Source organism: Symphodus melops (assembly GCF_947650265.1).
Source record: "Symphodus melops genome assembly, chromosome: 1".
Lineage (NCBI taxonomy): Eukaryota > Metazoa > Chordata > Actinopteri > Labriformes > Labridae > Symphodus > Symphodus melops.
In genome coordinates, this window is record NC_136691.1 from 47317731 (window position 1) to 47344633 (window position 26903).

Below are 26903 nucleotides of genomic sequence, written 5' to 3' on the forward strand. Positions count from 1 at the left end.
CACTGGTCCATTGAGGCCCCCTTATCTGTCTTTTATCTCGGCTATTGTTAAAGTCTCACATTAATACTTAAATGAACACTGAATAATAAGATTATCCTAACATGGTACCTTAGTTATCTAAAGGTGTAGGGTGCCTGTTACTGTGCTGCAACATATAAACATCACTTTGGTAGATAGACTAAACGTCCAGTAGATGGCGTACTCATACACAATGTCGCTTACTTTGATCATATTGTTTTCGTATTCAACAAGCTGTAGAAAACCTATTTAAATTAATTTGCCTTTCATATGAAATTTGTCATGCGGAATTAAGCTTAAAACCACTCTATAACATTAAATTACAAAAATACCTGACTTCATCAGCAAAGTGTTGACGCTACTTAGGCCTACTTGTTCAAGTAAAAGGTCTACGAGCTGACGAGATGGCTTATTTGACTCTTTCATTCAGCCTGGCCATGTGTGTTATATAATGCATGTATTTAAACAATTTAAGACAAGTCCACATTTTGCATTGTAGTTAGGAAAACACATCTCTTTTTTTTCTGCGTCACATGACTGAATCGTGCTCCGACGTCACCAGCCTTCGCGGAAGTCAACGCGATGATGGTGGCGGCCTCGTCAACCTAGCATCAGGAAGAGGATGTTTGCGTCAAGAAAAGGGATGATAGCGCCTGTTTGGATGCCTTTATAACAAAGTTGAACACCTTAGAGTTTCACTAGTTAACCTGCTGGGTTTCAGATAGCAAATTTCCCCTCAGCACAGCCGCCCTCTGTGAGTCTGAAGCAGGGCGCCGGATCATAAAATGTCCCTGTTCCAGTCGGCACTGGATTTCCTCGCCGGGCCAGGCTCGGTCGGGGCTGCCAGTCGGGACCAGAATGATTTCGTCGGACAAGTCGTTGAGCTTGGTGACATGAAACTGAGGATCAAGAGGGTGATCGCAGAAGGTGAGATGTTGTTCAGCTGAGAGAAATGATGCGAACGTCTTGTGCGGGTCGGCATTAGAGCTAACTCGCCTAGCCGACAGGCTAGTAGCACAAAGTGACATATTTCTACTGGGAGTCAATGACAATACAGTTTGAGACTGCAGAGTAAACACTAGTTGATCATTTTGTTTCGGTATTTACACGTCCAGATTTGAATGTTTTTGAAGAAGATGTGTTGGCATCTTTAATATCCCTCTTCTATTTGCTGAGTTTTTATTTCCAGGCAGGTGTTTAAGTACACTAACTCAACTACATACTTCAACCCTTATCATCTCTCATGGATGTAAGACCTGTTTGACTCAAGTCACAGATCATAACAGTAGTAGGGATACACGTCATTGTAAAACGACAGCAGTGTTGCTTTTAACTTGATGTGTGATATTATGAGTCCTCGTTTGGAATATTAAGTACCCAAACAGTGAAATGCACACATCTGCAGGATACTGTCCTCTGTAACAGACTGTTCAAGTTCACACTTTTTAAACATGAGTCATGACGTACTCATGTGTTTCTATACAGGGCTAGAGGCAATAAAGACTATTAATGAAATATGATTGCATATTGTGAAAATGGTCAGTTGTCTTTTTCAATACATAATATCTGAACATGTAACATGTATTGTTGTCCACTTAACTTCTGTCTTAAGTCAAAGGTGGTGTGTGTGTGTGTGTTTTATCTTTATAAAGCTGCAGATTAATGATTTCAGATAATGTTCCTGTTGTTAAATTTATGAAATAACACTTGGCTCTTACACCATTGGCTTTAAAAAAAAATCAAAGAAGAACTGCAACGTTACAGTTTTGCTGAAGGATAATCTGAAATAGTGTTGTTGTTTTTTTTTAGTTTGTATGCGATGACTGGTGAAGGGATAGGTGTGAACCCACAGCTGTTTCTTTTGTGACTTACATTAAATAAATAATTTTAATCACAATGCATATCAATAAACTAAACGTGAAATCAGCATCTAGATTTATTATTTACAATGGCAGACTAGGAAACCCAAAGTAAGTCCTTATGTGTTTATCGTCATCATTATTTTCAGCCCAGTCGGACCAATGGGTCACTTGTCAATAGTGTGGCTTCACCTGTTCTTCTTTTAAAAGTCGTCAGTATCAGGCTGGAAACTTATCAAGAAGGACAGATAGATATCAACGTCAGTTTAATGTTGCATCATCTGTCTTTCTTCTACTCATGCTCATTGTTTGCGGTCAGACGTGTGAAACTTTAGTGCCCCCAGTACTTGGAAATGTATGACTCCCTCTAGCTGTTGTTTCATCACTTTAAGTGTGAAGAAGCAGTCGTCGATGGGAGACGTCTTTCCCGTCATTCAAAGAACACACTACCATGTCCACTTCTTGTGTCCAAACTTCACTTCCTCTAGGTTATATGAAGAAACAGTGCTTTGCTTTCAAAATATAATCAGTTATAAAAGCCAATAAAGCAGAGGCAGAAAAAAACAGCAAAGCTACAACAAATAATTCACAGACTTGATTGCCAACAGAGTTTAGCATATGTTGTTATGAAATAGAGAAACGCATGAACACAATATTTCCATGTGATCAAGTTTTAAATGTAGTCGAGGAGATTGCACATTCTTAACCCTGGTATCTGATCAAAGTGAAGTTAAAGGAGAATCACCGCAGATGGTAAAGCTCAAGCTCATTTAACATGAAACCATCTTTAAACTTGCATCCTACCGCTTGGATAGATGGATGGATGGATGGATGGATAGATAGAGTGGAGAATGGAGTCTTTGTTTTGAATGAACTCAACACTGTCTTTGGGGAGAGAACACAAAGGATGCCTGTAACCAGTTAGTTCAACTTTAAAGGCTGAGTGTGCGACCTTTGACACATAAATAAAGCTGAAATCAAGTATGCCCTCTCAAAACTCTCAACTGTCATGACTGTCTACAATCAGTGAGACACCCGAGTCCCGCTGTCTGTGACGTCGTCGTTATGTCAGGCTAGACGAGGGACCAGAGAAGAGAAGAAGAACATACTGTACTCACTGTTGACTTAAACGCCACGTAAGCTTTTTTAGATCATGGTCGTTTCGTGTAATTTTATATTTAGAGAGCAAACTAAAGAGCGCTACCATTAGCCTGCTAGCACAACAGTGCAGCTGGAGTGTTGTTTGCTTTAATGCTGGTGCTCAAGGGCGATATCTACTGGATCAAAAAGTCACATATTCTTCCTTTAAAGAAGATGCTGATCGATGTTGTTGTTGGTGTACATTTTTGAAACCACTTTGCTGTTTTAGTAAAGGAAAGAGTTTTAGTTGTCATCATGGTAGTATTAAGGACAGACCCCACACTCACTACTCTGTCCTCTACAGGTACGTCTAGCAGGAATACAGGTGTTTACATAGCCAAACAAGACGACCTTTTTCGCAAGTCAAACAGTAAAGAAAAGGGTTTCATTAGTTGGAGCTAAAGTGGGTCGGCTGGGCCTCGTACTTTATGTACTGTGTTAAAGTTGTAATTTCACATAACCATTGTGCTCAAGCAGTACTTAAAAAGTTTGGATTTGAGAGAATATATTTATTCCCCCAAAAATGTCTGCTTTGTTCTTGGTATGCATCGATAATCTAGGCAGAGAACACGGAGCCTCTGACGTTTCAGTCCCTCCATTAACAAGCACAAACAGAGGGAGATCTGTGTGTGTTGTCCAGGTGAAGTGACTAGAACCTTTCTGTGGTTGGTGCAGAATGTTTGGACTAAGGTATATATTAAAGGGCTACTACACCACTGCCATTATAAACATGGTAGCAGTGTTGAATGGTCGTGAATCCAGCCCTCATTTTGCCCTGAGACGAGAACAGTGTGTTTTTCTTTGCCTGAAAGTTTTCTTCATGTGATGCAATGTGACGATTTTTGCTCATGCAAATAAGTGAGGGACAAATGCAATTCAAAAAAAGTGCTCTTTGTTGCTCAAGTGTGACCCATCATCAGATAGTCATTTTCAATCTAAGACAGGGCGGAATAAAATCAGAACGTGCCAAAGACAAACCAAAGCACACGTCTGGGTGTACTTCTCTATGTAAATAAAGCTTTGAAGATCAGAATGTGCTGTGCGTGCTCATTCAGGTTTTCACAGAGCAAACCAAGGTTGGTAGTTGATTTACTCATCCCTATGGTAACCACCTCTTGGTCTTGTTGGGACTGGGAGTTTCTAAAGTCTTTTTTTCTGATGCATGCACACACACACACACACACACACACACACGCACATTGAGAGTTTCTTGCCCACTCACCACCAGGATTTTTAAACCCTAAAACTAGAAAAGGACGCATTCCCTAAAACATATGATGAGGTATTTAATGTTTAAAAATGATTTAAGTATGTATGTAATTGTATAATCTAACGGAATAATGACTATTAGTTAAACCACCACTTACCTCAGTCATTGCCCACAGTGCCCTTTACAATTGTAATAACCCTTTTGGATGCACCGATGCGTTGGGTCAACGTCGGTATCGGCCGATTTTCGCCCTGTTGTCAGACATCAGCAAATAATGTGTAACGCACAAATGTCCGGAGCCGCTGTTTATTTGTTGTGTGTTGTGATGCTGGCATCCTGTACACCTAACGACTGATTTAGAGAAACGTTTTTCATATTGGGCAGATCAAGTCCCAATATGAAAACTCTGACCTGTTTTCATTGTCAAACATGAGCTGGCTTTGTGGGAGTTTTACATCAAACCCCCCCCCCCCCCCCCCCCCCCACACACCCTCACACCCCCACACCCCCCAAAACAGAACTTCCTGATGATGTATGAAGGAGCTTAAGACTGCTTGGACTATGTGTGTAGATACAATGACTTGTGAACGATGTAAATGACGCACTGGTTGCTGTTTTTGTGTCTCAGGCGGATTTGCCTTTGTGTATGAAGCCCAGGACATGAGCGGTGGGAAAGACTATGCCCTCAAGGTAAGACGCCCGCTGAGGACATTCTGCGTGTCTCATGTTCAGCGACTGACACATGTCATTATTTCACTTTCATCCATGAATCATTTGTTTGAGAGCTAAGGGGATGTTTATAAATCATATACTCGATAAAGAACATAACTGCTCAGATTCAGCTTTCTACATCCTAATGAAGTGCAGCCAAATATCACATATATGTAATATAAAGACATAGCAACTACAGCATTACTTCATTTTACTGGACTTTACATCTAAGTGGACCTGAACTCTGAAAGTATAACACAAAGAGAACATTTGCTCTTCTCTTATTGAGACATGGGAACTTTCTTCATCATACTGCTGAGGACATCCTTATGATTCTGTTTCCCAACAAGGGCTTTATGAATTATAGTACAGATGTCGTTACGTTGGGACCATCTGCTGCTTGTTTTATTATTTATGTCCCTTTTTGTATGAATAATGCCCGGCTGTACTATTGGTTTGGTTTGTTCGTTTAAAAAAAGTATTGTCTGTACTTGAAATGATAAGTTTGATTTATAGAACAAAAGGGTTCAGCATGCAGCTACACAACAGCTGTCTATTGAACATGTGGCGGATATACATTTAATGTGATAAGTTTTAGATAAAGTGGAGGGGGGGGGGGATGCAAACATCCAACAGAGTTGTGAGAAGCTAAAGAAGTCATTTTACACCAGCAGACAGCGGTTAGTATGATAATCTCTTATCCTGTTTTACTTGGGTGTTAATTTAGTTTTTCTCGTGTTTAAAGCAAGTGTGTTCCATTGTCTGAGGTATGCATCATTTAAAAAGAAAGTGTGATCCTGGATAGCTAAACAGCAAAAAAACAACGTTGTGTGTGTGTGCTTTGTTCCAGAGGTTGCTCTCCAACGAGGAAGAGAAGAACAAGGAGATCATACAGGAAGTCTGCTTTATGGTATCCTTTATCATTTCTACACCAATTCAAACACATGTTTTTTTTTGTTTTATCCTTTAAGAACAGTGGAGAGCTTTTCTGTTTGAGCCCTTATCAGAAACAGCACATGTGACAAAGGCGAGGCGAAGTCTAACCCAAATCTTTGAGAGAGTTTAAAATGGCAACACCAACGACACAGACGCTAATATCTATTAACAGCGTTTAATCATATCCAAACATGTTTTTTTGTTATGCAGCTCAAACTAATTCTTGAGATCAACACACTGTATTGAGTTTATTGCAACATTATTTTGTCTTATGTATATCTGTTTTGATTACAACAAAGAATGTAAATGTACTTTCTCAAACTACAGAGGATGTGAGGAATAAAAACACAGATCACACTGTTTAAGTTATCGTTTAATGTTTGATTTGATAGGGACAGATACAACATATATAGGTGAACGGAAAACAACAGCCTAATGCAAGTGTCATAGTGTTTATAAGATCATTCAACCTTTATTTATTGAGTCATTGAGGGGCAGCCCTTGTTTATCGTGACATCGAGTCGAGACAGAAATAATGAGAAAACAGACATTAAATCAAAAAAGGAAAACTATCACAACATCGATGGAGTCTTAGCCGCCGTACTGGAAAACATATATGAACAGATTCTGTTCACAAACGTGCGCTCCTCCTTTGAAAAGAAGTGATGAAGAGGTTTCATTCACAGATGTGGTTTTGAAGGAGGATCAGCTCACATCTTGAAAGCATCCATTGTGTGTATGGTGTTTGGCTTTTATCAAAGAGATCGCACAGACATTGAACCAAACAAAGCCACAGCAGAACGTGCAGGGAAATCTCCTGTGCTGCTGGGTAAGAGTTGTGCAGCACACTGTGAAGGCACACGCTGTTTATAAGAAAAACAACATGTTTCTGGGTTCTGTTTAAACATCGTGTTATAGAAGTAAAACCTTGAATGTCAATGTGCTAAAGAATAATATCTAAAGTAAGTAAGTGAAGTTTCTATCGCCCAACACTGAACTCTCCTTGCATTCAATGTGTGACCACCAAGCTGCAGAAGAGGTTGATGTTAGAGTTGCTGCTCTGAGATGGAAAGTGCATGGCAGGCTCGATCTGTTTAGATAGCAGGAGATGTTCCTTGACCCTCTGGCTCTACAGAAAAAGCTGTCTGGTCATCCCAACATGGTTCAGTTCTGCTCTGCTGCTTCCATCAGTAAGGAGGAGTCAGACACCGGACAGGCCGAGTTCCTGATCCTCACTGAGCTGTGTAAAGGTGAGAACACACACACACACACACACACGCACATAACTCTTTTTCTCCAATTACAATTATTTAACACCCTCTATTTTTTTTCTATACTGCTGAACCAGTACTGACTCATCTGACTGAGCAGAATTCTGTTCCCAGTAACTCTAACGTAAAGGCACTGGTGTTGAAACGGTTTCCTGTCTGAAGCCTTTTCCACTTCCTGCTTTACTTCCTGTCCGTCTGACTTTTCAGTTTTGTATAATCTGAGAACTCTGCACTTACCCCTGTAAATCATGTTTTAACATTTCAGACATTCATTTACAGGACATGAATAATCTTTTTATTATTTAGGGAAGTGTTTGTACTCCAATCTGAAAGTATGAGACACTGCACACAAGCTGCAGTGAGAGGCAGACAGGAAGGAGTTGCTTTTTGCTTTGACTGATGGATTTTTATTCATTCATTCGTTTGTTACTATCTCCCCCCCCCCCCCCCGCCTTTAGGTCAGCTGGTGGACTTTATAAAGCGTGTCGAGCAGAGGGCTCCACTGTCATGTGACACAGTCCTGAAAGTCCTCTACCAGACGTGCCGCGCCGTACAGCACATGCACAAACAGAAGCCTCCAATCATACACAGAGACCTCAAGGTGGGTACGAAATAATGTGTCAAAGACCTTTTGAGTGATGGAGTATCCTGTTACAAAAAACTCAACAATGATTAAATACAACTGAACCCCTCAATAGAAACACATTTTGTATCTTATGATATCAATTTTGAAATGTAACACACACTATTTGTCTGGTAGTTAGATGTGTTTTGGTAACCCACTGCTTCTTTGATGTGCTGCAGATTGAGAACCTCTTGATTAGTAACCAAGGCACTATCAAGCTGTGCGACTTTGGCAGCGCCACCACAGTGTCACATTACCCCGACTACAGCTGGTCAGCACAGAAAAGGTCCATGGTGGAGGATGAGGTACAAACAAACCCCCCCCCCCCCCCCCCCCCCCCCCGCCCCCAACACTCTTTAAAACCACTTTTCTGTCTTTGCTTTTATTCACGTTATTTTACGATACCATATACCTATCACTTTGAGAAGGGAATACTTTTTCAAACGGCAATGTAAAAAGGTTTTTTATAGGTTAAAATTCGAATGATCACAAATTCAAATTATGCTTTTCTCTTAATTTATTGTCTGTAAAGTGTTTTTTAATCATGTACTACTTATTATGGCGTGTGCTGCTGCCCTCTTGGCCAGGTCATGCTTATTGTCAATTATGCAAATTATATGATGACATCATTTAAAGACTTCTAGCGACTTTTAGGACGGCCAATGGCTACTTTCCTTTCAGAGGAGTTGGCAACACTGTGTGAGAGAGTCCACATATTAACTTGAGGTCAAAGCCGGTTTGAGGAGTCGCACACCATTTGTAGGTTTCAGCTGCTGAGTGTGTAAGGAGTCAAAAAGAACTCGCATATCAAGAAGACAGTTTAGAGAAAATATAAAAAAATGTTCTGACTCGTGGTTTTTTAACTGGTAGACGGAAAGAGTTAATAAATACTTGAACAGTAGTATGCCATACCCAGTGTCTTCATTACATGTTGGAGAATATAGAACAAACGTTCATCATTTGCATCACATTTCCCACTCCAGCAGCATTTTATTTAAAGCATGTGTAGTTCACAGTTGTAACAAAAAAAAATCACTTCCAGTTGCTCTCAGTGCTAATAATACTTTTGTAATTGTATTCTAAAAGAAAGATTCTTCAATTAAGAGTGGGAAAAAAACAGCAATGAGAAGATCCAGTCGCTGAGTGTAATACAGGCGTCATGGTGATAGACAGGAACCAGAAACGTTTGATTGAATTATCAGCGAGAGGTCCAGGAAGCTCTGATCAATCAGGTTAATTTTATTTGTGCCATAGAACCACACGGACACAAAACCCACGGATGACCTCAGTTTGTTGGTCCCCAGAGATTCTGGTTCCATCCTATTCGTTGCTCAACCGTTTTCAGGGTCGGTACCACAAAAGAGCTTTTTTTTTTTTTTTTTTATGTCTTTAAGTTTAGCTTTGACTCTCGTCTTTCTATAAGAAATGGCAAAAACAACAAAACAATCAGAAGGCTCAAGCATCAGTCAGAGCTGAGATTTAGCTGGATGTTTGCATTTGATCGCATCAAACTGCAACACCTGAGGGACGTCCAGCAGCTGTATGTGTTTTTAAGTTGTTGTTGTTTTTTTTTCTGTTTGGGTGTAGATCACAAGGAACACCACTCCTGCATACCGTACGCCAGAGATGATCGACCTCTACTCCAACTTCCCCATCAACGACAAACAGGACATCTGGGTCAGAGCGTATTGCGTTTCTTCTTTGTCCTTCAATGTCATATTCATCTATCAAAGGGCTTTTTACAGTTTAGCTTACCATCACAATGTCTATAGATGAAAGAGTTTGATACAGAGAAGAAATCTTCAGTAGTGTTGTTTGAATGGCAAGTACCAAAGCTACCAGTCAGCAGACCAGATTCATTGTCAGTTTGTTTCAGTGACTTTAATTTTAGCTTGAACGTTTTTCGTTTACCTTTCTTTTCACCGTCCTCACGTGCAGGCTTTAGGGTGCATCCTCTACCTGTTGTGTTTTAAGCTGCACCCATTCGAGGAGGGGGCCAAGCTGCAAATCGTCAATGGGAAGTACTCCATCCCTCAGAACGACGTCAAGTACACTGTGTATCATGACCTCATACGTAAGTACCATTTTCGTTTCAATCCGTCAACCACATTTCTTCATCGTGGAAACCTAAAGTCAAATGTTCTGTCACTTTAAAATAGACTGAAGAAAGCAGGCACCTCTTGTGTTTGAAGCGCTTCCAACACTTTGTTTCAGCTAATCTAATAAACTCACAGCTCCACCTGGTGGACAGTTTATATATGTTGACATCAAAACAATTAAAGGCTCTGTCTTTAAGATTCTTCTCCCGTATTATTATCTGCATTTTGTAACAAATGTTCAATATTATAATGTCTAATTCCTGATTTGTTTAATGATATCACTGTTGTCCTGTCTTTCTATTAGTGCAGTAATGAGTGACCACATTTTGGTCACCCTTCTAATTAATCATTTCCTCTCTAAATGATTGACAGTTCTTTTTTTGTTGTTGTTGTTGGCTGCACCCTCCTCCTCCTCCTGTCCAGGTTCCATGTTGAAGGTGAATCCTGAGGAGCGTTTGTCTATAACAGAGTTGGTCAACCAGCTCCAGGAGATAGCAGCAGCACGCAACGTCAACCCCAAGTCTCCCATTACAGAGGTAGGCGTTGTTCACTGTTACTGAGCACAGTAGATTTAAGAAGGGAACTTAAACTTCTACAAATCCTCTTTAATTCAGGTATCAGTTTTGAGCTGGTCCAAGACAGGGCAGAGAGTAGAGTTTTGAGAATCAGGGACTGAAGGCGAGTGGACAATGATATGTGGGAAAGGAGCCACGGGTCAGATTCAGATTCAGAGCCGGGCCTCTTGGCCATCGGCGCCCCCTGTTGGTACAACTTTTACCAAGTTCAACAACGTGATTCAGCCTCTGAAGAGACTATTGACAGAACACCAACACAAGCACACTCGGTTGCTTTATTTCTCTTTTCCAAGACTCCTTTCTTCCCAGCTGGCAGAGTCCTAATGGCTCCAATAAGACAGACAGACGAGAGGGGGAAAATGGGTGAAACAAAGTTTAATACAAGCTTGAAGTGATACTTAAACTTCAGTGCTACAGGAGCATTTTGTGCTGCACTGTAAGCCTCAAAACTACTACTACTACTTTTTCATCCACCACCAAGGGTATCTAATCCAGCATGATCAGCTTTAAGATTTTAGCCAAGCTTTTGGAACAGAAAAAGCACTCCACACTGCATGTTGAAAGGTCATTAACCAACTAAGCAGCCACAGCCTCTTTTGATTTCTTACCACAAATCCTGCTACTTATCAGCAAATCCTCCAGCACAGTTGTGATTTATATGCAAAGCTGATTTCAAAGTCAAAAACCTTCAGTCTTACTTTTTTTTTTCTCTCTCCTCTTCAGCTATTTTCTTGTGTGCAACGTTCATATGACTAGTATAAACTTGCGAACTTGCGAATGCAGCGAGTTTGTTTGGTGATCATCACTGATGAAATATATTCTTCTGTTTCTGTAGTGCCACATACTCTCAAGTCTCCTGTCTTCTTGTTAGATTATGTCATCATTGAAAACAGTGAGGAAAGTAACCTGCAGAAGGAAGTTCCTGAGTATTACAACCAAATTTCTCATCAAATGAATCCTGTGGATTCGGAGGGTAAATGTGTGCAGAGTGAAGGCACATTTGGCGATCGCTGATCTGATTAGGGTTAAGAAGGGGTTTCTCTGCTGGACATAAGGAGATTATAATCCTCCTTCCTCTTCTTCTTCTCCTCCTACTCTTCACTCTGCTGCTTCTCGGCACAGACATATGGAGAGGCAGACTGACTGAGAGGCTGAACGAGGAGAGGAGAGACCTTGAGATGGAAGGAGAATTACAGAGAGGGAAATACAGTAGACAGCAGAAGGGAGGAGAAACACAGAGTCACGCTGACCCTGAGAATCGAATGCTTTCAGCTGGAACATATTTTATCTAGTACATCTGAGTCAACCTGTTAAGCTAACTGGCACATATGTGTCTACTTTTTTTCACTTCATTCATCTTTAATGGAACATTTAGGGGAAAGAGCTGTCATCTTAATCTCTGTCTGGATTTAGAATTTTTTTTGTTTTTAATGACTTTTTTTCAGTTCTGAAGAAGTCTGTTTTTTCTCTGACTCTCTCCTCTTCATTTTAAACTCTTTTCTGTTGCTCCTCCTGGCTTGTATTCATTTTGAATATGACATGCCCAGATATACTATAGTCCTTTTTTTTGTCAGCTTATTGTTACTTTTGTTGACCTACCTACCACGATGTTGAGTCCGTACTACTGTTGGCGTCCAGTGTATGACGGCTATGAATGTCTGCAGCTTCTGGAGCAGAACGGAGGGTTCGGCAACAACGGAGCCCAGCCGCCCATGCAGATCCAAAACGTCCAAAACAATGCAGGTAAATGCGTGTGTATGGATGACAATATTATAGTCCCTGTATTTGTAATGAAGTGCTTCATCTTTTTCCTAGTGTGTTTACACTTCAGGTTGGGGGAGGGATGATCTGAATCTTCTCTGAAAACATGAAGCTATTCTCTCAAATACGATATTACCACTCGTTGATTTTCCAAAGATAAAACTGTTAGTCTACGAGGGAACTCTTACATATGCATACATTTGTCGTGCTGCTGCTTTCTCACAGCTTAATTTGACTTATCTGCTCCTTCTTAATAGCGCCTGGCTTCTAATTAGCCCGGAAGAAGGCTTTCACAATAAATCACATATTCATCAATGATTCAATATGATTAGGCTCAATGAACGCCTGAAATCTATTTCATGTGCCTTACTGTTCCAACCAGGAAGTTAAATATTGGTTGCAATGTTGTCAGATGGAGCCTTGCATACATGGGGCCATTTGGCCAGACATCCCCCTGCTACCAGCTTCCCTCAGATGCTTCCCTGTCACACTGGTATGGACTGGAACGTTTGCTAGCATGTTAGCTGAGAAAAGAGGGAGATGAATGTAGTTGATAAAGACCTTGTGGTGTAATGAACAACACTGCTGCCTTTTGGGAATTATGTTGGATTCAGGTGAGATGACCTTTTACCAACACACATTATTCTGTGTAACAGTACAAGAACGAAAAGGCAAACCACCACGACCATGTAGCTCATTCGCACATTTCAGTTAATATTGCAAGTCATCTCGTCAACACAATATTCAACTGTGTTATTTCACATCGCAGGTTTCTTCCTCATATCATGCAGGCGTAACGAGGAGCACGTGGTCACTGTCGCACATGTAATCCAAACGCCACCCAACCCATATTCCACCTTTATCATTGAGTCACCCAACTCAACAAGTAATCTACTTAGATCACCAGTGACCACCCTGCTGACACACACACATAACACACACGACACACCAGCTTCTGTTTATCCAGCACACACACAGTTATGTAGAAAAAAATGGTGTTCTCTCCTGTAAAAGGAAAAAAACAAAATAACCAACTGGCAATGGATCATCAGCGTTAAACCCCATTGGTCTACATCCTACATCGGTGTTACAGATTGACAGAACCATGTTGGATATGTTGGAATTTTCTGGAGCGATGGGAAATCTTACACTTGGATCTTAATTTCATCTCAGTTATTTGTTGATTGATCAACAGTAGGAGCTTTGATTCAAAGTAGTTTCCACCCCTTGCTACTTTATCTTCACATTATAGTTACGTGCAGTGATTTTCAGTCTTTAAAGACTAGTTTGTGTAACGTGTACATTTGTTTCAGTAGGAATCTCTTGCAGAATAAAAAGGTTAAACTCCTGGACTAAAGTAACTGAAGTGTTAGAAAACAAGTTTTGACACAGCAGACGACTTGAAGGCATTTGCTCAGTACAATTAGTGCATCTCCAGCTATAGGCCCTTCTTTGGTATTAAGAAGTAAATGCTACCGAGTGAGATAATCTTATTTGAGTTGTTGATTTGTACTTTTTCTCTAAATGAGTGTAATGGGCTTATCATTTTCCCATCCATACACACATGCAGGCTCGGTCCATTAAGAGGATTTCTTCCATGCCAGTCAACCATCTGTCGAAAGGCAGAGTACGTTTGCTCTTTGACTCAAGGAGCGGCCTCGTCCTCTTTAGTCCATTCTGACCATCAGCTGGGAAATAAACTGTGTTGAGTCCATCTGAGCCATGTGCCAGTTATTCAGTCCCAGCAGTGGGCAGCTCCCCTACAACTTCAAACAACTGATATGATTGATTGATGTTCTCCTTCATTTATTCGAGCTGTTTGTTACGTTGTAAAAATACAAACATCACTTTGTTTTAAAAGCTTGTTGCATGCACGGACTGCATGAATGTTTTTGTTGTGACCAAGTCATGACACTACTTTCCAGTAGTAGATTTATCACTGTTGTCCTCCCATGTCTTAAGGTATATATGATCCTGATCAGTCGGGCAGTGGCCTCTTTGATATCTTAAGGGGAGGAACAGAGCGCTTCTTGACCAACATCAAGGACACGTCCTCTAAGGTCATCCAATCAGTAGCAAGGTACGGTGCTCCCCTCGTGTTACCATGGTTATCATAGTTGCATATTTCCGTTGAAGATTAGTAAACCATCAGGGAGCATAATGTGGGCCTGCATTGCTGAGTCAGTCTTATTTGTGTGTTTCAACCTGTGCGGAGTTGGCTAAACATTTATTTTTCCGACATGTTGCACAAGCTAATGGATCATATTACTTAATTATCATACAGAGTTAGCAGCACAGGTGCTTCGGTAACTATTTGTGTGTCATGATAATGGGATCATGTGCTAACTGTATAGTCTAATGTGCTCAGAACGTTTGTTAACATCACTTTATGTCAGTTGCCTTAAATCATGTTTCATCACAAATGCATTAACCTCAAATGAATCCAGACGATTGTACCCCTGCAAATGTTTAACCCTTCATATTCATTCCTACCTGGTCCCCAGATTTACCTTCAAAAGGAGCATTTTGTTGCTTTTCCATCTGAAGAGTTCTGCAAAGGCAGTTTATATGTACCGGTAGTTTAAAATGTTAAGGAAATGAAAAAGATGTTTACCAAATGACCTCTCATTGGAGCTATTTTAACAACAACTTGGATAGTAATATCATTCAGTGAATGGTCCAATCTGCTGTAGAAATCCTTGATGATATTTGTTGCCGGGGAAGAAAGTGACCTCTGTGACTTTTATGCTCACGGGTTAATTAAACAAAGTGTTCCTCCTTCTCTCCCCTCTACCCGTGTCATTTCAAAGGTTAATGTTTCATTTGTTATTTTGTCATCAGTTGTTCCCTTTATTTGCTCTTTTGTTTATTTTTTGCTTTTGTTTCTTTCCTCTGTTCCAATCCCTCATGGTCCCACTATGTGTCCATCACCTAGCAACCCAAGGTAAATGCGGGTCGGTGGAGTGCGTCATCTCATGCGTTGCTCTGTGTTTTTTTTTTTTTTTTTGGTTTTTTTTGTAGTATGTGTTTGATTTAGAGGAAGAACCCCCTTCCCCCTCCTCCTCCCCCACCATTAAGCTATTTACTGTGCAATGTCTGTGTCATCGTAGCTTGCTGATCCTAACATCACACATTCAATATCTCGATTGAATGAATGCCGAGCAGAGTTTGACAGAGGATGTCATCTTAAGAATGAATGGAAGGGTCTAATGGTTGGTTAGCAATTAATAAAACAAGAGAAATGACCTTGGTGCATGTGACAGGAATTCATTATAACCAGACGTTGTAATTAGCTGTAATCACCTTTCTTCATTTAAATAATAATCAAACTTCCTTTGTAATACCATATATGGCTCATTGTATAATTTGTTGTAACAGTCTTTTCACCCTCAGCCAATTATATAAAGTTAATATTATAACCTCCGACTACAGTGTCACTAAAAGCTCAAATATAAAAAAAACTATCCATCTGTTGATCAGTTACTTTGAGTTTTCTGAACCGATTCTCAAATAACTGAACTGCTCTTCTGTAACATTTCACCACCTGGTTTCCCATGTCTCCACCACTCTGAGCTTACTATTGTAACTTGTTTGACCTGTTTTTAATCTATGCATAACATATTATCTCTGTCATTGTTTCATCAGCACTTTAAATCTTACATTTACATTATTTGAGCAACCGTTTTTTTGGGGGGAGGGGGGGGTTTCCTACTGCGTTAACCCCAAAAGACGTGGATCTGTATCGTAGCGCTACATGAATGACTGACTGAGCGGATGAACAGTGGCTGATGTGTCTCCACTGCTTACTAAATCACCATTTCAGCTTTAGCTTTGTTATAACCTGCATCACAAGTGGGCCCTGACGCCACACACAAACAACAATCAGCATAGATCAACACACGTGTTTGCTTTGCCTACAGTTTGCTTGTGTGCAAAACATTGTAATTTTCAGCCTTCCAGTGTTTTTTCTTTTTTTTGCTATAAAATCCAGTGTGTCTGCCTGTTTACTACTTTTTACTGCCGATTTCAGTTCAACAAATCAGCCGTTGGCAGGAACAGTCCTTCTCTGTCTACCAGATGCATGTTCCCCCATTTAAACTCAAAGAACAGATATTTAAGTGTGTGTCCGCGTGGGGCAGCCTTCATTATTATCTATTGTTATTCTTAATTGTTTAGTCTCTTAAGGTAGAGAGGCCCATTTAAGAATTGACCAGAACGATTTCCTTTTTGCAGCATTGTGTTTCAAAGCCAGTACCGTTATACCCGTTTAAATATCACACAATAAAATACCTCAATATCATGGTTCCTTTTTTAAGAAACTTTGTTCTGTTACCAGACTCCCCGAAATTGTTGTGAGTTCTCCCAATCCTTAGTCAAACTGTTTTACTTATCTTTTTCTATAATTATCATGATCTGCGATTTCCCCTCTCTATTGTGTTCTGTAAAAACTCTATTTAAAAGCATGCTTGTAATTTCTCTACAGCTATGCCAAAGGAGACCTGGATATCTCGTATATCACGTCCAGAATAGCAGGTAGGTACAGTGCACTTCATTAAAACACCTCTGAAACGTATGGCAGGATTGAAACATTTCAAGAAACAGACAAGATTTCATGAAATTTGTTGTTCATGTTTTATTTATTTATATATATATATATTTTTAAATTTGCGTTTGTGTTTGTAGTCATGTCCTTCCCAGCAGAAGGGGTGGAGTCAGCGATAAAGAACAACATCGAGGACGTCCGTCTGTTCCTGGATTCCCGCCATGCTGGTCATTATGCAGTGTACAACCTCTCCAAACGATCCTACAGGCCTTCTCGATTCCACAACAGGGTCAGTGTGTGTGTTTGTGTGTGAGGCAGTGATTCTTCACCCTTTCTCCAACTTCACAAAACTCACAGGAATCCAAAACACATGCAGCTATTCTCTTTTGTTTTGTAATCATGTGATTGTTTGTCTACAGTGATGCAAGAAAACGTTCCTTTGAGAACACATTTAGGCTTTTATGGGTTTATTATTAGTGACAGGAAGACGGGCTGAGATGACATTTCTGCACAATGGATGACAGACAGCGATGCACATTTCTTGTTTTGGTATTAGCCATGGCCCACATGAGCCTGTGTGCAATACATTTCGATATACAATATATTTATTATTGATCAATAAATAAACATTGCAGAAGGCCCCATTTGGATTCTGGACTCCTCCAGGTTGTAAGCTGTGTGTTTATGTTTGATTTGTGGAGCCTTTAAGCATTCATCTTAAAGGGATACTTCACCCATTTACATGAAGCTGTGTATCATTAGAAACATGGTAGTAGTGTTGAATGGCTGGATTCACGACCATTCAACACTGCTACCATGTTTCTAATGATACACAGCTTCATGTAAATGGGTGAAGTATCCCTTTAAAGGCATCATCAAACTCTTGTTTGGTAATGTGCACCATATCTCTGTTTTTTTTAATATTAAGACGAGAATTTTTTTTTATATGTTGCAGCTTTCTCAGATTCCTGTTGTATTAAGAAGTGTGTTTTTGTTTGTGTACAGGTTTCAGAGTGTAACTGGCAAGTGCGCCGTGCTCCCAACCTCCGCAGTCTCTATAGTGTGTGTAAGAACATGCATCTATGGCTCAAACAAGACCAAAGGAACATCTGTATAGTACACTGTCTGGTAAGTAATCGCTCATCACCTTCAAGTTGATGATTTGATACCTTCGTGCATCCTCAGAAAGGGAGGAGGAATAAGACTGTGACATGCTTACCTTTTATCTCTGTAGGACGGCAGGGCAGCATCAGCAGTAGCAGTTTGCTCCTTCTTGTGCTTCTGTCGCCTCTTCACCACAGCCGAGGCTGCTGTCTACATGTTCTCAATGAAACGCTGCCCACCAGGAATAGCACCTTCACACAAGAGGTACGACAACACGCGCATCACTTAAGCTGTCGATACAGATAGATGTTTTTAAGTGTGACTTGTAGGAGAATCATCCTCAAGATTCTCTAACAACAAAAACACATAATGTATTGTTTTCAAGCTTTTACTTCTGAACTTAGATTGTATTGAACAAAAAGACAAACTTCACACGGTTCTGATCATCTTTTTTTTTTCTGTGTCAGGTATATAGAGTATATGTGCGACATGATGGCAGAGGAGCCCATCATCCCCCACAGCAAGCCCATAATCATTCGCTCCATCGTCATGACACCCATGCCGCTGTTCAACAAACAGCGTAATGGGTGCAGGCCCTTCTGTGAAGTTTACGTCGGAGACGAGAGAGTCCTCACCACATCGCAGGAATACGACAAAATGAAGTAGGTTGAGAGAGTAGACGTATGCACAGGAATGCCTTTTAGCTTTTTATTGACGTTACTCATTCTCTATTCGTTGTGATATCAAGGGACTTTAAGATCGAGGATGGGAGAGCAGAGATTCCCCTCAATGTGACGGTGCAAGGAGATGTGCTGGTGGTGATCTATCATGCAAGGTCTACACTGGGAGGACGTCTTCAGGCCAAGGTACACAAACGTGTATTCAAGCTTAAGTGCAAAGTGCATCGTCTGGCTTTGTAGAGAGATTCAGAACCTACTGACAGTTTAAGTATAAGATGGAGACAAGAAGTTAATTTGAAAAAATGTTGTGTTCCAGATGGCATCCATGAAGATGTTCCAGATCCAGTTCCACACAGGCTTTGTCCCCAGAAATGCAACCACTGTAAAGTTTTCCAAGTATGTACACAATTCAGACAAGCAATACTTTGTTTTGACGGTCAAGGTTATTGTCATGGAAGTGTTGCGTTTCTTTTCTTCAGCGAAATTTATGACGAACATAATTCTTCACCTTTAAACATTTCCTAATCTTATCTACTGTCAGGTATGACTTGGACGCCTGTGACATCCAGGAGAAGTACCCAGACTTGTTTCAGGTCAACCTTGACATCGAGGTCGAACCCAGGGACAGACCCAGCGCAAAGTCCCCTCCTTGGGAGAGCTTCCAAACCAAAGGCCTCAACCCCAAAATCCTTTTCAGCTCTCGTGATGAACAGCAGGAGATCCTCAGTAAATTTGGTAAGCTGGGTTATTTTATAACAGCTAACAGTATTTGAGTTCATTCTATATATTTCTTTTTAAATATACTTTAATTAACTGTTGCAGGTAAGCCCGAGCTTCCCCGCCAGCCAGGTTCATCAGCGTTCTATGACTCAGAATCCCCACAGCCGGCTCAGACCCCGGAAGGTTCCAGTGCAACAGAACCGGAATCTCCTATGAGCCCAGATAGCAATGCGAACAACTTCTTCCAGACACTGGATTGGGAAGGTACTTCACTTGGGTTCTTGTTTGTGATATTTAGACTTTAAATGTGCTTTCTGATTTATTAAAACAAGTATTTATATATGTATATATATATTGTGTTTGCAGATGTGCGTGGCTCTCAGGACGACAGTCAAGGAGGGGGGTCCATGAATGACCAAGAGGACCTGAGTGATCAGTCTGAAGGAGAGTCCTACTCTTACTCTGCTCCTGGTGGAGAACCGCTGTCACGTGACCCAAGTGAACCGCTGTTTGATGCTGACTTCCAGGTAGGGAAAGTTCTGGATGGCAAAATACACCATATTATGTCATTTGTACATTATGACGTCCTTTTTGTAACGCACCCTGATAGAGATGCTCAAAATCCCTAATTGACTTCCTGTTACGTTGACTTGAGCAGTGACCCACACAGTAAAAATGACATTACATTAGGCCTGTCCCCGACTTAGGATCTAGATAGTCCAGCTTGATTCGTCAGATTTTTGCAGGTTATGAGCCATGAATTATGTCTACTATATGCAAAATGTTGCTTTGAAGGCTACCATTTAGAAATAACAGAAAGAAAGTGATTTTTAGGCGGACAAAAATTTAAGGTCTTGGTAGGTGGACTGACAGGTGTACTCAAAGTACCTCACACCAATATATTTTTTCTTCTTTCACATCACATTTGTCTGTCCTCCCTTGGTGTCCCCGCCACAGAGCCCTCCTCCGGCAGCGCAGGATTCTCCCATCGGCGACACCGCTGACCTCTTAGGCTTGAACGCTGACTCTCAAGCTCCCTCCTTGTCCTCAGCCTCCTCCTCTGCTCCTCAGCAAGGAGTCCAGGGAGGAATGAAAGGTGCATCCAGCAACAGTGACCTCCTTAATGACCTGTTTGCACCCCCTGGTGGCCAAACAGGAGCTGTGCAGGAAGACTTGTTCTTCAGTGGGCCTTCAAGTGGGGCCACATCTGACCCAAAACGTAAGTCACTGCACAGTCCCTTGCATTATTAGAAAAATCTTTTTCTGGCTATTGTTTTTATTTTTGTTTTTATGAATGTGTCCTTTGCTTTGCCTGTGTTGCAGCTATGGGAGACTTGTTTGATCCATTTGGAATGGGCTCTGCCTCTGGCGTTGGCTCTAGTGTGGCTTCCTCTCGGCAGGCCTCTGGACCGGACTTGTTTGGAGACTTGTTGGGTTCTGACAGTTCAGCCACCAGCGGGTTCAGTTCAGCCCACAGTAACGCCACTCCTGCTTCTAACACGAGCCTCTTCAACCTCAGTGAGTATTTGTCTCTCTTTATGTAACGTGTGCTCCTCTGTTTCCTTATCTGATCTGCCTTCAGTCACAACGTGCTTCCCTCTGCTTAAAATCGAACCCGTTTTACCAGACAAACAGCCTTTTGTTTTTGTTTCACTGACGTTTTCAGTAAGCAACTGCTGAAAGGTAATACTTGGTATGTTTGTGCCTTTACAGATAAGATCGTGAATGATACCCCTAAGATGACATCATCAGCTAGCCAACCAGATCTGCTGGGTGGCTGGGATAGCTGGGCTGCTAGCACCACCACTAGCATGAGTGCCACCACAAGCAAACAGAACTACACCAATACATGTAGGTGGAAGAATACTAAGAGCACGATGCATTTTCAGAGTTTCATAAAAAGAACGCATTGATCATAACTCAGATATGGTTTCTGTGTCGGTAGCTTCTGGTATGTCATCCATGTCGAAGGCCAAGTCTCAGACCTTTGATCCTTTTGCTGACTTAGGAAACCTGGGATCCAATTTACCAGGTAAGAGGCAGTGATGGAAATACTCCTGTCAACATGTTCATGTATCTGTCAGTGGAAAATACATTGCAGTATAATCTGACAGTGATTGTTGAGATTGTATACTATGCATTTTACACACAGAAAATAAGATTTAGTACTTTTTAGGCTTTTTCTTCTTTGCACTTTTTAAAACAATGGGTCATTAGAGAGACAGGAAATATTGAGAGAAGAAAGTGGGGGGGGGGGGGGGGGGCATGCAGGAAATGATGAGGGTCGGACTCAAACTCGGGTTGGACTTGTAGTCCTTATAAACGGGGTGTACATTCTGAAAGCTTAGCCGAACCAGCCAACTGTACTTTCCAGTCTTTAACCTTCAAAACCATCTCAGCTAGATTACATTCCACCACACTGACTCATCATTTCCAGCTTCTCATCACCATGTCTGATCAAAGAAACGGCAAAATGGTTGTCATTTAGAATAATATCCTTTGGTCTTTGCACATTAAAAGGTAAGATGCAGTGAGCAAAGCTGGATGATGAAAGGTTCCATGGCTCTTAGAACTTTTACAAAACACGTGCTGACAAAGTCATGTCATGTTCTCTTATTCTGTAAACTAATGCTGAGTCCCAGCTACAGAACTGTTAAATCAGCAGCTTGTTTTACACTTCAAGCGTTTTCATTTAGTCACCCACTTTAAGTATCCACCATTCCTCCATTTTCTCAGCAGGTTCCGCCAGCGGTAATTTCTCCGGGCCTTCTTTCAACACAAAGGCTCCTTCTTCCTCTGCTTCGTCCTCTGCTAAGCCTCAAGCCCAGCCCTGGCAGTCTGGAAGACCCTCATCAGCCCAGAGCAAACCGTGGATACATGGATCCGGATCTGGTACTGCACCCAAACCATCCTCAGCGTCCCAGTCGGGAGGAGCACAGCCCACCAAACCCAACTACAACCTGAACTTCTCCAGCGTCATCGGAGGCAGAGAGGACAGGGGGGTCCGTGGTCCGGGGTTTGGTGAGAGACATTTGTTCCTTCATTTTTAAATGAAAATGTAATAGGAAAAGGCAATCCACAATTAGTAGAGCGAGCTTTTCGAGTAAAAACTCAGATTCGCCTTGATGCTGCAGTTCTGTCATGCAACTGAATCTCATGACAGCGATTATGACGTTTTAAATTGATTTGTTGTTTTACCATCTTCTCATCATCCAAATCATTATGTCTGGTGAAGTCTGATGCACCTCACTCAGGTTCAGAATCGAACCTTGTCATTCTCTGTGTTGTGTTTCGTTTCAGGCCCCAAGCCGAAGGTGAAGGAGGACGATTTTGGGGACCTGCTATCCACTCAGGGTTTTGCCTCTAAGCTTGATAAGAAGGGACCGAGAACCATCGCAGAAATGAGAAGACAAGAGATCACAAAAGATATTGATCCACTCAAGTTACAGGTGAAACACATTCTGGAGTAGATGAAATGCACTTTTTCTCTTCATTTGCTATTTGAAGACCAGGTTGCTGGTTATATCTTTGCATTTTCGGTGTACAGCACTGCCTGTCGTTCTTTTATTGCTGAGGATGTATTAGGATGTTTATATTTGCTAATGCATCTACTTGCTCATTGTGTTTTCTGAAAAACAAAGCTCTTTCCTACAAGATGAAGTTTAAACAGTATCACTGACAGTTTTGGTCTCTTTGTGAAACACTAGTATTTGACCAACAAGGCCGCCTTTTGGCAGATCCTTACCTCACAAAGGAACCTCAAAGTGCTCAACCGTTAATGCAACGTATTCTTCTAAGAGAGGATAAATTCCTTGTTTATAATAATGCTGCAGATTTTGGACTGGATTGAGGGGAAGGAGCGAAACATCCGAGCACTGCTGTCAACCCTGCACACGGTGCTGTGGGAGGGAGAAACTCGTTGGAAGCCTGTGGGCATGGCTGACCTGGTTACACCTGACCAGGTGAAGAAGTACTACAGGAAGGCTGTGCTGATTGTCCATCCTGATAAGGTATAGTAAAAAATACTCCTCATGCATTTAGCCGTTACAGGAACCAAAATGGATTATCCCATTTTAAGGCAATGGCCATTCAAGTACTTGTTAAAAAAATGTGTATATTTTCAGCATGCCTCATTCATATTCCTTCTGTCTGCAGGCTACAGACAAGCCTTATGAAGATTATGCTAAGATGATCTTCATGGAATTAAATGACGCCTGGTCAGAGTTCGAGAACCAGGGATCCAAAGCCCTCTTCTGAAAAAAAGAAAACCGTTGGTCTGGACCCATCCAGACCAGACTGGACTGGATTCCGTCTAACTTAACAAGAGTTGGACCGGGCCAGTTTGGACAGGACTGAGCCCACATTGGGCCTTAAGGGTTGCAGAGCCTCTGAGAGGTGTCCTCTCTACCATTCCCTTCACTCCCTTTGTCCCCGTCTAGTTTCTTCTGTCCCCACAGTAAAGGAAAAAAACAAAAAAAAAAACCCTTTTGCCTCATGCCTGGCTGTGGCAAAGTCCCTTACTGGTTCAAAAACAGCCAGGTAAATAAACATTGTGTTCGTTTTCAAACTCACTGCCTACCTGTTCCAATGCCTGAGTGGTGCTGCAAACATCAGGAGGGTGGAATGAGTGACAATCACACGAAGAAGACGAGAGAAATCATATAACACAAGGACCTTAAAAAAAATGACCAGTGTGAATATTATAATGGTGGTATTCAGAAAGGAAAAAAAATCAACAAACCTACACTAATAAACTGCTGGTATATTTTGGCTCATAGGTTGTCGTTTTTATCATTCAAAAGAATGCATTAAAAAAAAAAAGAACACAAACATGGAAATCTTGTACATCTTTCAGCATGCCAGCAACAAATGGAAGTCTACAGTAATTTGAATGTTAACATTTTGAAGCTTAGTTGCCTCATTAAATCGCTGATAAATGTTGGAACATACCAACCACAGCAACAAACGGACAAAACAAACTCCTCTTGCAGAAAAAGGACTGAAATAAAGGAAGTAGATCTACTGAAAATACCACATAATACTTTGGTTGGGTTTGCTCCTGAGCCTGTTTCTTTCCAAAAATACAAAGACTAATGCCTGCTGAACACTACTAGTGCTGCTTCTATAATAACTGTTCTATCTGCACACACACACACACACACACACACACACACACACACACACACACAAAAGCATACACTCTCCATCTGCATCCTGAACTTCTGCTAAAGGAGCTGGACTTGTTTCGGAGTCCTGTATAAACCTAAGCCGGACAGTCTGTTGTTGTTGAAGTGCTCTTTTAATTCCACCCACTCAGGCTTTACTGTGTAGCTAACTGCATGCTCTCTTTCACCAAACCTCTACACAACAGGAGGGAGGTGTGTTTGATTTTGAACCAGGGTTGTCCAAACAGGGCAGGGTCTCTTTTTTAATTCTGTTTTTTTTAAGTGCTCTTTTTCTTGTAGCAGAAACAAATTAAAGTCTACCTGCCTGATTACGCTGCGTTGCAAACTTGACACGTCTTCACAGCGCTTTGAATCATTCCTCATCACCTCGTCATTATTAACCTCTCTCTGTCTCTGAAAGCCCCGCCCACCTCCAGCACAGACTTCATTGGACTGTTTTGGGGTTTGTTTTTTTTCCTCTTTTTGCCAGTGCATATGAGGAGATGATAAAGTGAAGGAATGTAAAGAGAATATGTTATAATGGTCTTTGTTTTTAATCTTTTTTTTCTGGGTTAATTCTTTAAGTTTTGAGGGGTTTTTGTGAATCAGCTCTTAATTGTACATATGAAATCCTTCAAGTGGCTTCGTTAAGATTACATGCTGGGCGATCGATTAGTCATTGAGCTTGTAATTGGCTGCATGAGTGAGTGTGTGTGTGTGTGGAGGAAAACATTTTTTTTTTTTTTTTTTTTTGCATTATGCTTCCTTGTCCGCATACACTATTTTTTTTCTTTTTATATTCCACACTTGTTTTTCATGACGTGTTATGTTTCCAAAACTCTTTCCAACTTTTGCGCTATCACGTTACCTCATGGACCAATCAAATCACTTGTTTATTTTTTTTTATTTATTATGTTTTGTTTTTTTTTTTGTTTCTTTTGGGAGGGTTGAGGGTTATAATGACATGTATTCATGCATATAAATGGCACAAGTAAAACAATTGTCAGATAATATATACGTAAAATGTGCTGAGTGCAAGTGGGACAGTTTGATCACGTTGAGCCTCTTTGTTGCTGTTTTTCATTCCAAAGCGTCTATTATTAATACGAATGTGCTTTTACAAATATAAATATATATATCCTCCTTGATGTTAAGCAGTTTGTTTATCATTTGTCTGTTCAGTCTGTCTTTTTGATAAGTTTTTGTTTCTTTTCTCTCTCACGACAGAACTGAAGTGTTTTTCTTCTGTTTTGCTTTTTGACACTTTGTTCAAATTCCGAGTGGAGGGGCCAGTCAACCTGAGTGAGGAGGAAACAAAGAAATTGAACTGATGCTTGAGTTTCAGTTGAAACTCGTTGACAGTATAGAGAAGGATTGCAAAACTACACAGTGTTTACTGTACCAAATTACATCATAACTAATATGAATGTAGATTTCAGTGCAAAAAAAAAGAAAATTAAAAAAACCTTTGATCTGTTTTTTTTCTTTGTCTCTTTATTTACTTACGAGGAGAATCAGAAATGGTCTCATCAGATTCTTGCGAGCAGTGTGCTTCGTTCTGGAACGTATTCTGGTTTATTTTCTGTTTGTATCTGGTTTGTGTAGCGTCAATTGATCAGTCTGTTCTCATTTGAAATAGACAATGCTAATGGATGCCTGCAACATTTAGAAAGTTTAATTGCAGTTAATTATTCAACATTACCAGATTAGTGTAAAATATAAGTGAACTTCCAGTAAAGTTTACTCTGCTGTTTAGTCATATTAAAGCTATTCCTGTGTGCCTTGTAATTACTGTGAGCTAGGCTACAGGGTTTACACATCACTTGTTTGTAACTAAAGCACGGGCAGTCCACCAGAGAAAAACAAGAGGAAGCTGGATTGTGAAAATATTTAACTGCAAGAGGGTACATGGCAGTCCCCTTTAACTCATAAATCTGTTCTCTCATTCGACCAGTCCACAGGAGAGTGCGTTGGAGAGGGAGAAACACCTTCCATTTTTATCAGCCCAAACTACATTTAACCAGCTTTCGTTCTGTTAGTGCACCTAGCTCATTAAGCTTAGCTTGTGGAACACTGTTCATGGTCATTGAATAAGTGAGTATACTGCATGCTTCTTAAATCTGCAACAGATGCATTTTTTTGTCAAAGCATTTGAGTTATATGAAGTGCTTTCAGGATGTAAAGGGTTTTGTAATAGTGAAAAATGTTTCCTCCTGCTTAAATGTTAAACCACTTTGTTGACCCTGTCTGCCATGCCTTTTTCCCTTTAATATAAATTGAACTCTTAAATCCAACCACTGTTTTTTTTGGCAACAATAGGCAATAAAAGTCATTTAACTCATCTCCTGTTGGCTAGCACAGAAATGCAGTTGTTATATAATCATACTATTTTTTTTCTTCTAGCGGAGCATTATTTAAAAGCCAACGTGAGTGGTGTCAATTCATGCAGCAGCTTTATGTAATGTTATCTTTGTCATTTATATTGT

The 26903-nt window shown here is 40.7% G+C and overlaps 1 protein-coding gene across 2 annotated transcripts; it reads left to right on the forward strand.

Moving 5' to 3' along the window:
• Positions 1 to 553: 553 nt before the first annotated feature.
• Positions 554 to 25895, forward strand: gak (cyclin G associated kinase). Of its 2 annotated transcripts, none has more exons than XM_079343699.1 (29): positions 554 to 945; positions 4856 to 4917; positions 5789 to 5848; positions 7010 to 7124; positions 7604 to 7746; positions 7950 to 8075; positions 9358 to 9447; positions 9709 to 9844; positions 10293 to 10405; positions 12109 to 12187; positions 14168 to 14285; positions 16689 to 16738; positions 16889 to 17037; positions 17754 to 17876; positions 17983 to 18116; positions 18320 to 18514; positions 18601 to 18718; positions 18849 to 18928; positions 19074 to 19267; positions 19355 to 19516; positions 19619 to 19779; positions 20210 to 20471; positions 20576 to 20770; positions 20966 to 21103; positions 21198 to 21284; positions 21989 to 22273; positions 22553 to 22701; positions 23086 to 23262; positions 23408 to 25895. In XM_079343699.1, the coding sequence occupies exons 1-29, from the start codon at positions 804 to 806 to the stop codon at positions 23507 to 23509; spliced, it is 3945 nt and encodes a 1314-aa protein (XP_079199825.1). In that variant the 5' UTR covers positions 554 to 803; the 3' UTR covers positions 23510 to 25895. The 2 variants fall into 2 exon arrangements, with proteins under 2 accessions (XP_079199825.1, XP_079199826.1); XM_079343700.1 differs by having other exon boundaries at positions 21992 to 22273.
• Positions 25896 to 26903: the final 1008 nt, after the last annotated feature.

What these genes read in the sequence shown, in the direction of transcription:
- gak (XM_079343699.1), top strand. Translation starts at nt 804, where the DNA reads ATGTCCCTGTTCCAGTCGGCACTGGATTTCCTCGCCGGGCCAGGCTCG. An exon ending in AAACGTCCAAAACAATGCAG is followed by an intron (nt 12,188 to 14,167) that starts GTAAATGCGTGT and finishes CCATGTCTTAAG; the next exon opens with GTATATATGATCCTGATCAG. An exon ending in GAGGACGTCTTCAGGCCAAG is followed by an intron (nt 18,719 to 18,848) that starts GTACACAAACGT and finishes GTTGTGTTCCAG; the next exon opens with ATGGCATCCATGAAGATGTT.